We start from the raw sequence: 12,817 nt of genomic DNA, 5'->3' as shown, positions 1-12,817 counted from the left end.
CCAAACAGGAAATGAGATTCAAAAGTTCGCAGGCCTTTTCCTGTCTACCTGGCCAGTGCATCTGAGTTGAGAGTGCTGTCCAGAGCGGTCACAATGGAGCACTCTGGAATAGCTCCCGGAGGCCAGTACCGGCGAATTGCATCCACACTACCCCAAATTTGACCCGGCAAGGCTGATTTCAGTAGTAATCCCCTTGTCAGGGGTGGAGTAAGGAAATCGATTTTAAGAGCCCTTTAAGTCCAAAAAAAAAGGGCTTCGTCATGTGGACGGGTGCAGAGTTAAATCGATTTAACGCTGCTAGATTTGACCTCAACTCCTAGTGTAGACCAGGGCTAAGCGATAGAGACTAACAAATTTATTTGAGCATAAGCTTTTGTGGACTACAGCTCACTTCATCGGATGCATAGAATGGAACATATATTAAGAAGATATTTATACATACAGAGAACATGAAAAGGTGGAAGTACCCATACCAACTGTAAAAGGCTAATTAATTAAGAGGAGCTATTATCAGCAGGGGGAAAAAAAACTTTTGAAGTGATAATCAAGATGGTCCATTTTGGACAGTTGACACAAAGGTGTGAGGATACTTAACATGGGGAAATAGATTAAACTAGTGTAATGACTGAGCCATTCCCAGTCTCTGTTCAAACCTAAGTTAATGGTATCTAGTTTGCATATTAATTCAAGTTCAGCAGCTCCTCCTTGGAGTCTGTTTTTGAAGCTTTTCTGTTGCAAAATTGCCACCTTTAAGTCTGTCACTGAGTGATTAGAAAAGGAGTACTTGTGGCACCTTAGAGACTAACCAATTTATTAGAGCATAAGCTTTCATGAGCTACAGCTCACTTCCTCAGATGCATATCGTGGAAACTGCAGCAGACTTTATATACACACAGAGAATATGAAACAATACCTCCTCCCACCCCACTGTCCTGCTGGTAATAGCTTATCTAAAGTGATCATCAGGTGGGCCATTTCCAGCACAAATCCAGGTTTTCTCACCCTCCACCCCCCCCACACAAATTCACTCTCCTGCTGGTGATAGCCCATCCAAAGTGACAACTCTTTACACAATGTGCATGACTATCAAGTTGGGCTATTTCCTGCACAAGTCCAGGTTTTCTCACATCCCCCCCACCCCCATACACACACAAACTCACTCTCCTGCTGGTAATAGCTCATCCAAACTGACCACTCTTCAAGTTTAAATCCAAGTTAAACCAGAACATCTGGGGGGGGGGGTAGGAAAAAACAAGAGGAAACAGGCTACCTTGCATAATGACTTAGCCACTCCCAGTCTCTATTTAAGCCTAAATTAATAGTATCCAATTTGCAAATGAATTCCAATTCAGCAGTTTCTCGCTGGAGTCTGGATTTGAAGTTTTTTTGTTTTAAGATAGCGACCTTAGAGGTTGAAGTGTTCTCCTACCAGTTTTTGACTGTTATGATTCCTGATGTCAGATATGTGTCCATTTATTCTTTTGCATAGAGAAAAACACCTATCTTGCTCTCTCTAGTGTACCTATCAAGGGATATTTTGAGTTTTAATTGCTGGAGGCCTATTTGGGGCGGGGGGGGGGGAGGGGAGGAGGAAGAATCTGAATATAGTAGAATACAACAGATTATAAGGTGCAAAGGAACCATTAGATCATCCTTGTCTGACCTCCAGATAACATAGTCCAGAGAATCTCCCGTAGTGATAGGATACAGAGGGACCTAGACAAATTAGAGGATTGGGCCAAAAGAAATCTGATGAGGTTCAACAAAGACAAGTGCAGAGTCCTGCACTTAGGATGGAAGAATCCCATGCGCCGCTACAGACTAGGAACCAAATGGCTCGGCAGCAGTTCTGCAGAAAAGGACCTAGTGGTTACAGTGGACGAGAAGCTGGATATGAGTCAACAGTTGCCAAGAAGGCCAATGGCATTGTGGGATGTATACGTAGGAGCATTGCCAGCAGATCGAGGGATGTGATCATTCCCCTCTATTCGACATTGGTGAGGCCTCATCTGGAGTACTGTGTCCAGTTTTGGGCCCCACACTACAAGAAGGATGTGGAAAAATTGGAAAGAGTCCAGCAGAGGTTAACAAAAATGATTAGGGGACTGGAACACATGACTTATAAGGAGAAGCTGAGGGAACTGGGATTATTTAGTCTGCGGAAGAGAAGAATGAGGGGGGATTTGATAGCTGCTTTCAACTACCTGAAAGGGGGTTCCAAAGAGGATGGATCTAGACTGTTCTCATTGGTAGCTGATGACGGAACAAGGAGTAATGGTCTTAAGTTGCAGTGGGGGAGATTTAGGTTGGATATTAGGAAAAACTTGTTCACTAGGAGGGTGGAGAAACACTGAAATGCGTTACCTAGGGAGGTGGTGGAATCTCCTTCCTTAGATATTTTTAAGGTCAGGCTTGACAAAGCCCTGGCTGGGATGATTTAGTTGGTGTTGGTCCTGTTTTGAGCAGGGGGTTGTACTAGATGACCTCCTGAGGTCCCTTCCAACCTTGATATTCTATGATTCTATGATCCCTGCCTCCAGCCCAGTATAGAACTGGGGATCTGTCTTCAGACAGAAAAGGATTGGCGAAGATGCCCCCAGTAGAGGAGATCTGTCTCCCCACATATCTCAGCTTCTCTCTATGGGGCAGCAAGGGGATTGCCCTTTGCCTGCTATACAGGTAGTGATACTGATAGCTTTTGTAAAGTGCTTTGAGATCTATGGCTGAAAAGCTCTAGGTAAGAGCTGGGTGTTGAGCTCTGGCTCTCAGTGAGATTCAGAGAGTAATTCACCCTGGCCAAACATCAGTACACACAAGTAGGATTTGAGGGAAGAGGCTACAGCTTGGCTGACTCCTCTTGATCTCAGACACGTTCTCTGCTAGCCACTCCCCGTTCTGTCCTACTCACGCCACATGTTGGTTCGCCAACCAGAAGGCACCTCTGGTTGTTGGGTTGGCTGCTCTCCAAAGGATAGGGTATAACAATGGTGCTCACGTGACTCTTGGTATGTCCTTCCACTAGCTGTGTAGCTGATCCCACCAGTGCCAGTATTTGTTCTCCAGAGTCACCTTGCCAAACCCTTGAGAGTCTGTGTTGTCGAAACTGAGATAAGCGAATACAATGAATGGTATCAGAGATGGGGCGGGGGAGAGGTAGGGTGAGGGCTGGGACTGTGCATATAAAGGATGACACAGAAGGTTGCCAATGCTCTCTGAGATCCCCGAGTCCTGCCCCCAGCAGGAATCGTTGCCCAGAAGAAAAGGCAGAATGTTCCCCTGGGCCCTGGCTGTTGTGTGTGTGCTCTGCACGGCGACCAGCGCCACGGAGCAGTGCAGTGAGTATGACGGAGAGGGCCAGCAGGGTGCAATAGCTAGGCTCGGCTAATTCCATGTCTCCCTGGTGGTCCCTGAGCACAGTTAAGGAAATAAGCAGAGGTGGCACAATGGGTGCTGGTTCCCAGCATCAGTGAGAGCCAAGAGTCTCCAAAGAAAGTGAATCTGCATGGGGGGGAGGAGGCGGGAGGGCATGTTCCTTAATTCATACCCTGGGGCTGCCGAGGTGGCTCCCCAGGGCACATGCCCTCCTGAATGAATGTCTGCTTCTCTCCATCTCCAGCTGTCCCTCCTACGCAGCAGTACATGGTCACTGAACTCCAACGTAGAATGGAGAGCTCTGTCGTCCTGCAAAGCCCACCGAACCCCAGCATCCTGATTGCTTTGAACCTGGCTGGCGGCACACAGGATGGCATGAAGGAAAAGCTCATGGTGCAGCAGATAAAAGACAGGATCATCAAGGAAGGCACAGTGGGTAGGACACCAGAAATCAGATATTCTTCCCTGTGTGCCAGATCAAAAGCCCACTGAAGTCAACAGGAGATTTCCATTGACTTTGAAGGGCATTAGATTCAGGACTTCTGTGCATGCCCCAAGTCCCTTTTCCATATATCCTGCCCTTAGAAGACGAACTGGTATATCCTTTAGTCATAGAATCACAGAGATGTAGGGCTGGAAGGAACCTTGGGAGGTCCTCTAGTCTAGCCCCTTTTGCTGTGGCAGGACCACGTAAATCTAGACCATCCCTGACCAGTTTGTCCAACTTGTTCTTAAAACCCTCCAGTGACAGGGATTCCACAGCCTCTCTGAGTAACCTGTTCCAGTGCTTATCTAGCCTCGGAGTTAGAAAGTTTTTTCCTAATAAATAACCTAAATCTCCCCTGCTGCAAACTAAGTCGATTCCTTCTCGTCCTGCCCCCGATGGACATGGGGAACAATTGATCCCTGTCCTCTTTATAACAACCTTTTACATATTTGAAGACTGTTATCAGGTTCCCCCTCAGCTTTCTCTTCTCTAGACTAAATATGCCGAGATATTCAACCTTTTCTCATAGGTCAGGTGTTCTAAACCTCTTATTTGTGTTGCTGTCCTCTGGACTCTCTCCTATATGTCCCCAACTTTCTTAAAGTGTGGTACCCAGAACTGGACACAAGACTCCAGCTGAGGCCTCACCAGTGCTGAGTAGAGCAGAAAAACTACCATTCCCGTCTTATATACAACACTGCTGTTAATACACCCCAGAAACCACCCAGAATGACAGTTGCCTTTTTCGCAATAGCATTGCACTGCTGGTTCATATTCAATTTGTGATCCATGACAGCCCCCGCATCCTTTGCTGCTGCCATGCTGCCTAGCCAGTCCTTTCTGCTGCTGCTCAACCAGTCTGACTGACCCTTCTGCCATCCTGATTTTGTATGATCACTGATCCGGAAGGATCTAGTGACCAGGTTTCCCCAGCAGCTATTGTAAGGAAGGATGTCAATGCTGACCCCTAGTGGCAATAGCAAAGAATATTCCTTCCAGGCACATTTTGCTGAGTTTGGAGGGGATTGTATTAATATTCCATGTTAATATCCTGGCCCTCTCCCACACCACACACATGCAACCGGTGAAGAGGACATTACATTTCCAGGTTACACACTGACAAGTAAGATTTCATATCTAGCCTTAATTGTGCCCCCTTGAGTATCACTAGGATAAAGGCTCTAATTACAGGATCTTGGACAATTTCTCAAATAAAACAGGGTTTCAGCTCAACAGGAGAAAGTCTCTGTAACTTATGAACCACTGAAAACCAGAAGAAAGGGAGGGAGGCTAGAATAGGAAGATTGACTACAGCAGAAGCTGCTTCTCCCCCTATGTATTTCTATACTGTTTTCATCCCAGTCTGAGATCCTTTCATCCAGCCACCTCTGGGGAACAGCATTTTATAATCCCTCACAGCAACACCACACAATGGTTTAGCACAGGAAATAGAGACAAATCCTGTGTTCAGTGGAAACGGGAGGGCAGATGGCCTGGGACATGAAGAAAACTGGGTTCTATTCCTAACTCTGCCACTTATTCCCTTGGGAGTCTCTCTGGGCCTCAGTTCCCCATCAGTAAAATGGGGACAATTATTATTTATTAGGTGTATTATGATAGCAGCTAGGGGTCCCAATCATGGACCAGGATCTGATTATGCAAGGTGCTGTACAGACATAGAACAAAAATCTTTGTTGATTTCGACTGGAGGTTCTTTGGGGCAGGAACTCTCTTGCACTGCAGGGATGTACAGTGCCTAGCACAACAGGGCCCAGATATCAACCAGGCCTCTTAGATGCTATCCTAGTAGAAATAATAATAAATCTAAGGTGGAATTTCAGGAGGAAGGATGTTGTTAGAGCTGGAATTCAGACAAGACTGCAGGCTTAAGCCTTGCTGTCATGAAGAGCAATACGGGATCTAAATTACACATGAGTGCTCAGGACCTCAGTTTTATAGCCCATCTGATAGACTGCACCTCCTAGCACTCTAGCAAGGTCCTGGAGGCCATACCGACTCCAGAGGAAGAGCAGTAAGTCACTATCACCCCTGTGTAGCATGCAAGTGTCCCTCAAATGTTGCCCATCCTAACAAAGCCCTATCACAAGCCCACTTAGCTTTGATAACAACACATGCTGTGCTGGCTGCCCCCAGCCCGTGCACTGACACCCTCACTCCTCCTGGTGTTTCAGACATGCAATCTGTTATAGCTTTAACCCAAGGAAACATAGGAAAGACATGATCTGTGCTGTGCCGAGGACCCCCTGATGAGTTGATTACACTTTCTCTCTCTCTCCTCCACTTCCACTCCTTGTCCTGAAGAAATGACCTCTGGCCAGGTGGCCCTCTACATCCTCGCCCTCATCTCGTCCTGCGAGGATCCCAAGTGCATCACAGCCAACATCAACTTGGTTGAAGTCTTGAAGTTGAAAACCAAGGAGGAGTTGACCTACTTGAGTAAGAGGGGGAGCAGGGCTTCAAAGGCATAAGAATTGGACCAGGACTCAGCAGGACTGGGTTCTGCTCCCAGGTCTGCCACTGGCCTGCTGGGAGACCTTGAGCAAGTCACCACACCATTCTGTACCTCAGTTTTGCCATCTGTGCAAATAATAATGATCCTGACCTTCTTTGTTAAGCGCTTTGAGATCTATGGACAAAAAGCACTATACAAGAGCTAGCTATTAGTATTCTAATCAGGGAAGAGCCTTAGGGACTGGACTCCAGGTCTCCTTGCACCTTTGGGGTCCTGCCCAAGTGTGCCTGGGATCTTGCTGTCCAGGAGGAGTGTCCTCTGCAAATCTCCCTGGAGGCAGCAGTTGCCCAGGTCAGCACTGCGCCACCATTTCAACTGAGGGAATCACTGGGATCTTTGCTCTTTTTCTTTACCCAAGTGAGTGGGCACTGTTGGAAAGTGTTGTCCTGAGAGCTTAGCACCTCGAAGGTCACCTTCTGTGTCTACAGTGGGTACAGCACAGACGAGGACCAGGACAAGGGGTGCACTTCCCCGCCTGATATACAGACACAACCTTTAAGGGAGGGGAGGCCCATTGTGTCTCGGTGGCCCAATGTTCAGTCACTCCTGCTCTGGTGCTTTTCAGGTGACCACAGCACACCCAAGACAACATTCTACCAGCTCAGCCTGGACACCCTGGCTCTGTGCCTGGAGGGGGCCAATGTCAATGAGGCAGCAGTAAGCCTGGCCAAGGAGGCACTGGCCAAGGACTTCTTTGTGGGTAAGAGAAGCAGCCAAGAATGCCAGCCCCTCCCACTACTGAGCCCCAGTGCCACTGGGGCTTGCTTCCAATTAGGCACCCTGCTCTGCTCACTGACCTCACCCCAACATACCTGCTGCTGAACCTCCCCATCATTGCCCCCTGCCTGCCCATCTGTGCCCCCATTACCCTGTCCTCCTCCTCACTGCCCCTCCCTGCCAGCTGCATGGAGCCATGCTCCAGAGAATGTGCTGCTTTAACCACCCTTGCTGTCTCCTTCCACCCCCAATGGTCGTGGTGACGATGGGGCGGGGGCTGATTTGCAGACACCGGAGCCATGGCGACTCTGGCACTGACCTGCGTGCACAATAGGCTGGTGAAGGCTGAGCAGAGCAGAATCCTGGCGCCCATCCATGAAGCACTGTACAAGCTCCGACAGCAGATCCTCAGGGCCGTGGAGACCAACACCGCCAATATATACAGCATCGGCTTGGCTCTTCAGGTACCAAATCCCCACCCCCTCCCTGCTGGAAGCACTGGCCTGGTGCAGAGCCCTCAACACACCTTGAGCCATGGGTCTGGCTGTGGCATGTCTGAGTCGAGGTCCCAGCCCACCATGCCCTGCTCTGTTAGAGGCCTCTCCCTCCTCTTTTGACAGGCGCTCAATGTCACTTCGGTGTCCTATCCCACCGGGGACTGGAGCTGCTCACAGACGCTAGCCAAGGTGCTCACCGAGATCTCCCAGGGAGCCTTCAACAACCCCATGGCTGCTGCCCAGATCCTCCCTTCTCTCGTGGGCAAAACCTACCTGAATGTGATCAGACTCAACTGCTCGTCAGATAAGGGTAAGGATCGCTCTGTAGCCCCTTCCCCCACCAGCCACTTCCCCAGCCCCTTGGAGCAATGCAACAATGACCCTGGGGTCCCAAGATCTCTCACCTGTTACTTTACCTTGGTAGAGGTCTGAGCTAACCGGCCCTGATCCTGGCCTCTGCTCCACTGGCCCCAAATAATCCCAGTGTTGAGGGTTTCCCTGGTTGGTAGAAGGCTACTGGAATAGGTCTCCTTCACACCCTGCGGCTGGCCCAGGACCACAATAAGTGCTCTAACCACTAGGGTGACCAGATGCTCCTATATCCTCTCTCTGCTCAGTCATGGTGAAATACACCATCATCAACCACCTCAGGGGGCAACACTTCACCCACACCATCTCCGTGAGCGTACCCAAAGGCTCTGTGCTGCTCTCCGTCCTGCAAGCAGCTCAGCAGGACAATCCACAGGACTTCAGGTGAGCAAGGCAGGCCTCATGTGGCTACAGGTTCATCCTCCTTTTTGATCATTCTCTCCCTACTGGTGCGTCAGTTTCCCTGTTTGCCTCTGTCTCTCTCCTGATCCATCCCCTCTACATCCCTCTCCTTCCCTGCAGCCGACAACTGTACCCTCCACCCTGTTATCCTGGCTCCCTCCTGACTTTTGCCTTCGTTTCCCTTGCAGCTATGAAACAGAGCAGACATCCTGGGGCCTCATGGTGGTCTCCATCAACAACCGGGCTGCCAACTCCAATGACAAGACCTACTGGCAGTTCCTCAACGGCACAGAGCCCCTGGAGCAAGGTGCGGGGTCTGAGGGGAAGGGAGTGGGCGGGACGGTTGTTGACAACCACCTGGCAGGGGAACGTGCTTGTCCTCAGAGTTGCATCAGTTCCGTCCAAGCGGGGCGTTTCATAGGAGGGAGGCAACAGCAAGAGCGAGAGTGAATTCCATCTGAGCAGCACCACTCCTGCTTTATCATCCTGTCCCATTTCTTCCAGGTGTCGACAGCTACATACCAAGTAACAACGAGCATATTGAGGCCATCTTCAGCACATACTGAGCACACAGGTGGCCTTGGGGAGGAAGGGGATGCAATCAAGAGCAGGAGAGGCCTCTTCTGTCGCCCTTCAAGACCCCTCTAGGCTGAGGAGATACATGCCCAGCCCATCACAGGGCTGTCAAGGGCAAATAAAAAGAGTTCTCTGGTTCTCACGGATCGCTGAGTGTTTATTTCAATCTGAGGTGTGACACTGGGCTCTCAACAAAGCTCTCGGCTTCTGAAGGGCTCCCCAATTTGGGATAGTCTCTACCAGCAAGCTCTAGGGACAGATGTGATTTCCTGCTTCTAAAGAGGACTCAGATCAGCTCACACCCAGATTATAGCTGGCCACATTAAGTCTTAAGTCTGCGTGAGTTAAGATTGAGACCAGCTTTCTGTTTAAAGCTTGACTTTTCTAAGTACTTCTAAAATCCACACGGTTATTTGGATTTCCTTGAAACTTGGTGTGCCTCATAACGTGCTTGCAAGAGTTAGTGTTCCAAATGTAGGGGCATTTGACCAAGGGATCCCCAAGATACAGCTCCTGAAAAAATGTTTTCCCCCGTACAGTTTGCAAATTTGATCAGTGTATATTGATAAAGTTCTTTCTGTCTAAAGAGGCTCCAGAATAGGCCATTCTCTCACAGGGATACCATTAAATTTTCTCCCCATTTAAAGAGGTCCCTAGAACAGGACATTGCTTCCTAACCAACACTAGGGGATTGATAAAGCTCTTCCCTTTTAACAAGCCCTCAGATTGGGCCATACACTTCAGGATAACAAGAGGGTATCAATAAAGTGTCTGGCATTCCAGGGGAATGATAACATTCTAAAGTGGCTCCAAGATGGGACGATCTCTTTTGAAAAACAACAGCATGCCATCAAGCAGTGGGTCTCAACCTTTTCCGTACTGTCATGGGGTTGATATACCCCGCCACAGGTGCTGGGCCAAGAAAGACAAAAAACGGAGATGACAGGTCAAGTGGCAAGAGTTTCCCAGGCTGTCTCTTGTCCCTAGGGTAACAGGGCCCTGCCTCTGGGGTCAATACAACTGTCCCTGTCAGGGTTCCCTCCCCACTCTGAACTCTAGGGTACAGATGTGGGGACCCAGATGAAAGACCCCCTAAGCTTATTTCTACCAGCTTAGGTTAAAACTTCCGCAAGGCACAAATTCTTTGCCCTTGGAGGGTACGCTGCCACCACCAAGTGATTTAACAAAGAATCAGGGAAAGGACCACTTGGAGTTCCTATTCCCCCAAAATATCCCCCCAAGCCCTTACACCCTCTTTCCTGGGGAGGCTTGAAAATAATATCCCAATCAATTGGTTACAAAGTGATCACAGACCCAAACTCCTGGCTCTTAGGACAACAGAGAAATTAGACAGGTTCTTAAAAGAAGGATTTTATTAAAAAAAAAAAAAGATAAAAATCACCTCTGTAAAATCACTTTACAGGGTAACAAAATATTCAAAAACACAGCATGACTTCCTCTAGGCTTAGTTTCAAAGTTACAAAACACAGGAATAAACCTCCCTCCAGCAAAAGAAAAATTCACAAACAGAACAGAAGATAATCTAATACACCTTGCCTGGCTTTTACTTACAATTTTTGTAATATGAGAGACTTTTAGGATGGTTTATAGGAGAAGGAGTTTTCTGACCTAATGCTTCTCTGCTTCCCAAGAGAACACATAAAACAAAGCCTCCCCCACCCCACCCCCTTTGAAAGTATCTTCTTTCCCCATTGGTCCTTTTGATCAGGTGCCAACCAGGTTATTTGAGCTTCTTAACCCCTTACAGGTAAGGAGGAATTCTAGGCTACCCTTAGCTATATGGTTATGACAGTCCCTGTCTTCAGGGCAGTGCAGCCCAGCGGCCAGAGTTTACATGGTTGCCCTTGAGCAGTAGAGTGTGTTCCTTGGGGTGGTGACTGCTCCAGTGGTGGGTGTGGTGTGGGAGACCCAGATCCACCTTACTCCATTGAGTCCCGACCCAGGGCCCTGAGAAACCAATTCCTCCTGTGTTCAGGCTCAGTCGCTCTCTGCATCCAGTCCATTCTCCTGGGTCACTTCCTACCTTCACTTTCAGTGTAGTTAGTCTCCTGGTGTCAACTAACTCTTCTCCATCATCCTCAGTGTTTGCCTGGGTGTGTGTAGGGGCCTCAGCATGGTTAGCCTCTGCAGCCTAGGGCTCCTGAAGCCTGCAACACACATTCGCTCTCCTCCTCAGTCATCCTAAGCTGAGCTGAGCTGCTGCCTTTTATCCCTTGTCAGCAAGGGCAAGGGGGCCTGGCTTCTTCATCCCACAGAGTGTGGTTAACCATAGATGGGCCATTGCAGGGTTGATACACCCATATACCATGCAGGACATCGCCAATTCTTGGAATTAAATTGCAAGTCTTGCAATAATTGGTGTTTCTAACCCATTAGACTGCACTCCCCTCCCAGAGTTGGGGAGAGAATCGTGACTCCCATCACCCCCCTCACCCCCATTTCCAGCTCCCTGCATTGGAACAGCACCATCCAATGGAACAAATGTTGGTGCGACTCATGACAAGGTTGGCAGCTGGATGTTGGGTGGCTGAGGACACTCGGCTAGAGGTGATCTCCCATTAGGCAGGCAGCAGACAGTTTTTTCAATGAAAAGCTGAGAAACATGACCTGAGAGCTCCCTAGAGGCTCAGAACCCAGAAGGCAAAGAAAATGAACTCTCTATATATCTGTCTACCTATCGCTATATAAATCTCATTATTTCATGGAGATTTGGGGAGAGCCGACTCAAGGTATCATAATGCTTGGGGTTGGTGATGTTGCATGTGACCCCACATTACAGCAGTAAGGAGTTGCAGGGCTCCCCTCCCACCTTGCCATAATGAAAGGGAAGGGGGCTGAGGACCCACATGCTAAAAGATTTCCTGCCCCCAATCAGGCCATTCCTGCATGGTTCACACTGCATACTAGTCCCCACTGTGGATTATAGGCTAGGGGGATAATATGGGAGAGCCTCATTGTCTAGCAGGGCTGGGGGTATAATGTGGTTGAAAGGCTCCCCCAGCATGAGGGGAAGGGCGCATAGAACCCAGGAGTCCTGGCTCCCAGCCCCCCTGCTCTAACCACTAGGGTGACCATATTTTCCCAAAGGGAAAACAGGACACCCCACAGGGCCAGCCGTGTGTGAAGCCAGTCTGAGCTCCCCCTGTCTCCTGCCCCATGGGTCCACCCGAGACACCCCCACACACATCCCTACAGTGCATGAGGCCAGCCTGAGGATGCCCTCCCGTACACGGGGCCGGCCCAAGCTGCTCTCTGGAGCAGGTCTGGCGTGGCCGCTATCCCGCTTCCCGCACATTCCTCCACAGCCCGCACAGCATTGCATCCCACGTTTTTGGCAAAACTGTGTTTGTCCAGTTTGCTCTTGCCAGCCGATGATCATTTGGGAAGAGCAAATGGGACAAATGCACCGTTTTGCCAAAAAGTCGGGATGGCTGGGACAGGACTTAAAAACGGGACTGTCCACAAAATGGGACATATGGTCACCCTAACTAGACCCCTTCCCCTCCCTGAGCTGGTATGGAACCCAGGAATCCTGATTCCCAGGCCTGCTGCACCCCATCCCCCTTGGTGGCAGCAAAGACTCATGGGGGGCCAGCCCATACTTTCTAGGACGAGGCTGATGGGGGGAAGGGGTGGCAACAGCGCTCCCTGGGGATCTGGTCCGCTCCCGACTGCTTCGCTTCCGCCGGCCTTGCAGGCTGGAACCCCATAGTTCCGGAACCAAACCTCCTGACTCTTGCTTCCCCCAGTGCAACATGCCTACAGGATTACCGGAAGTGGTTCCTCCCGGACGGATTAAAGAGCACTCCAAAAATGGCGGCGCCCTGTGGCCATTTCCCCCTC

At 49.5% G+C, this 12,817-nt stretch overlaps 1 protein-coding gene across 1 annotated transcript; it reads left to right on the top strand.

Annotated features, from left to right (window-relative positions):
* Positions 1 to 3,510: 3,510 nt before the first annotated feature.
* CBLIF (cobalamin binding intrinsic factor) lies at positions 3,511 to 8,943 on the top strand. The gene is made up of 8 exons (XM_073349220.1): positions 3,511 to 3,808; positions 6,182 to 6,316; positions 6,958 to 7,092; positions 7,398 to 7,573; positions 7,730 to 7,916; positions 8,224 to 8,359; positions 8,566 to 8,684; positions 8,882 to 8,943. Exons 1-8 carry the CDS (start codon positions 3,589 to 3,591, stop codon positions 8,941 to 8,943), a joined length of 1,170 nt encoding a protein of 389 aa, XP_073205321.1. The 5' UTR covers positions 3,511 to 3,588.
* Positions 8,944 to 12,817: the final 3,874 nt, after the last annotated feature.

The sequence above is a fragment of the Lepidochelys kempii genome, chromosome 6 (genome assembly GCF_965140265.1).
Source record: "Lepidochelys kempii isolate rLepKem1 chromosome 6, rLepKem1.hap2, whole genome shotgun sequence".
Taxonomy (NCBI): Eukaryota; Metazoa; Chordata; order Testudines; family Cheloniidae; genus Lepidochelys; species Lepidochelys kempii.
The sequence above is the reverse complement of the archived record's forward strand: the minus strand, read 5'-3'. Positions and strand labels throughout refer to the sequence as shown.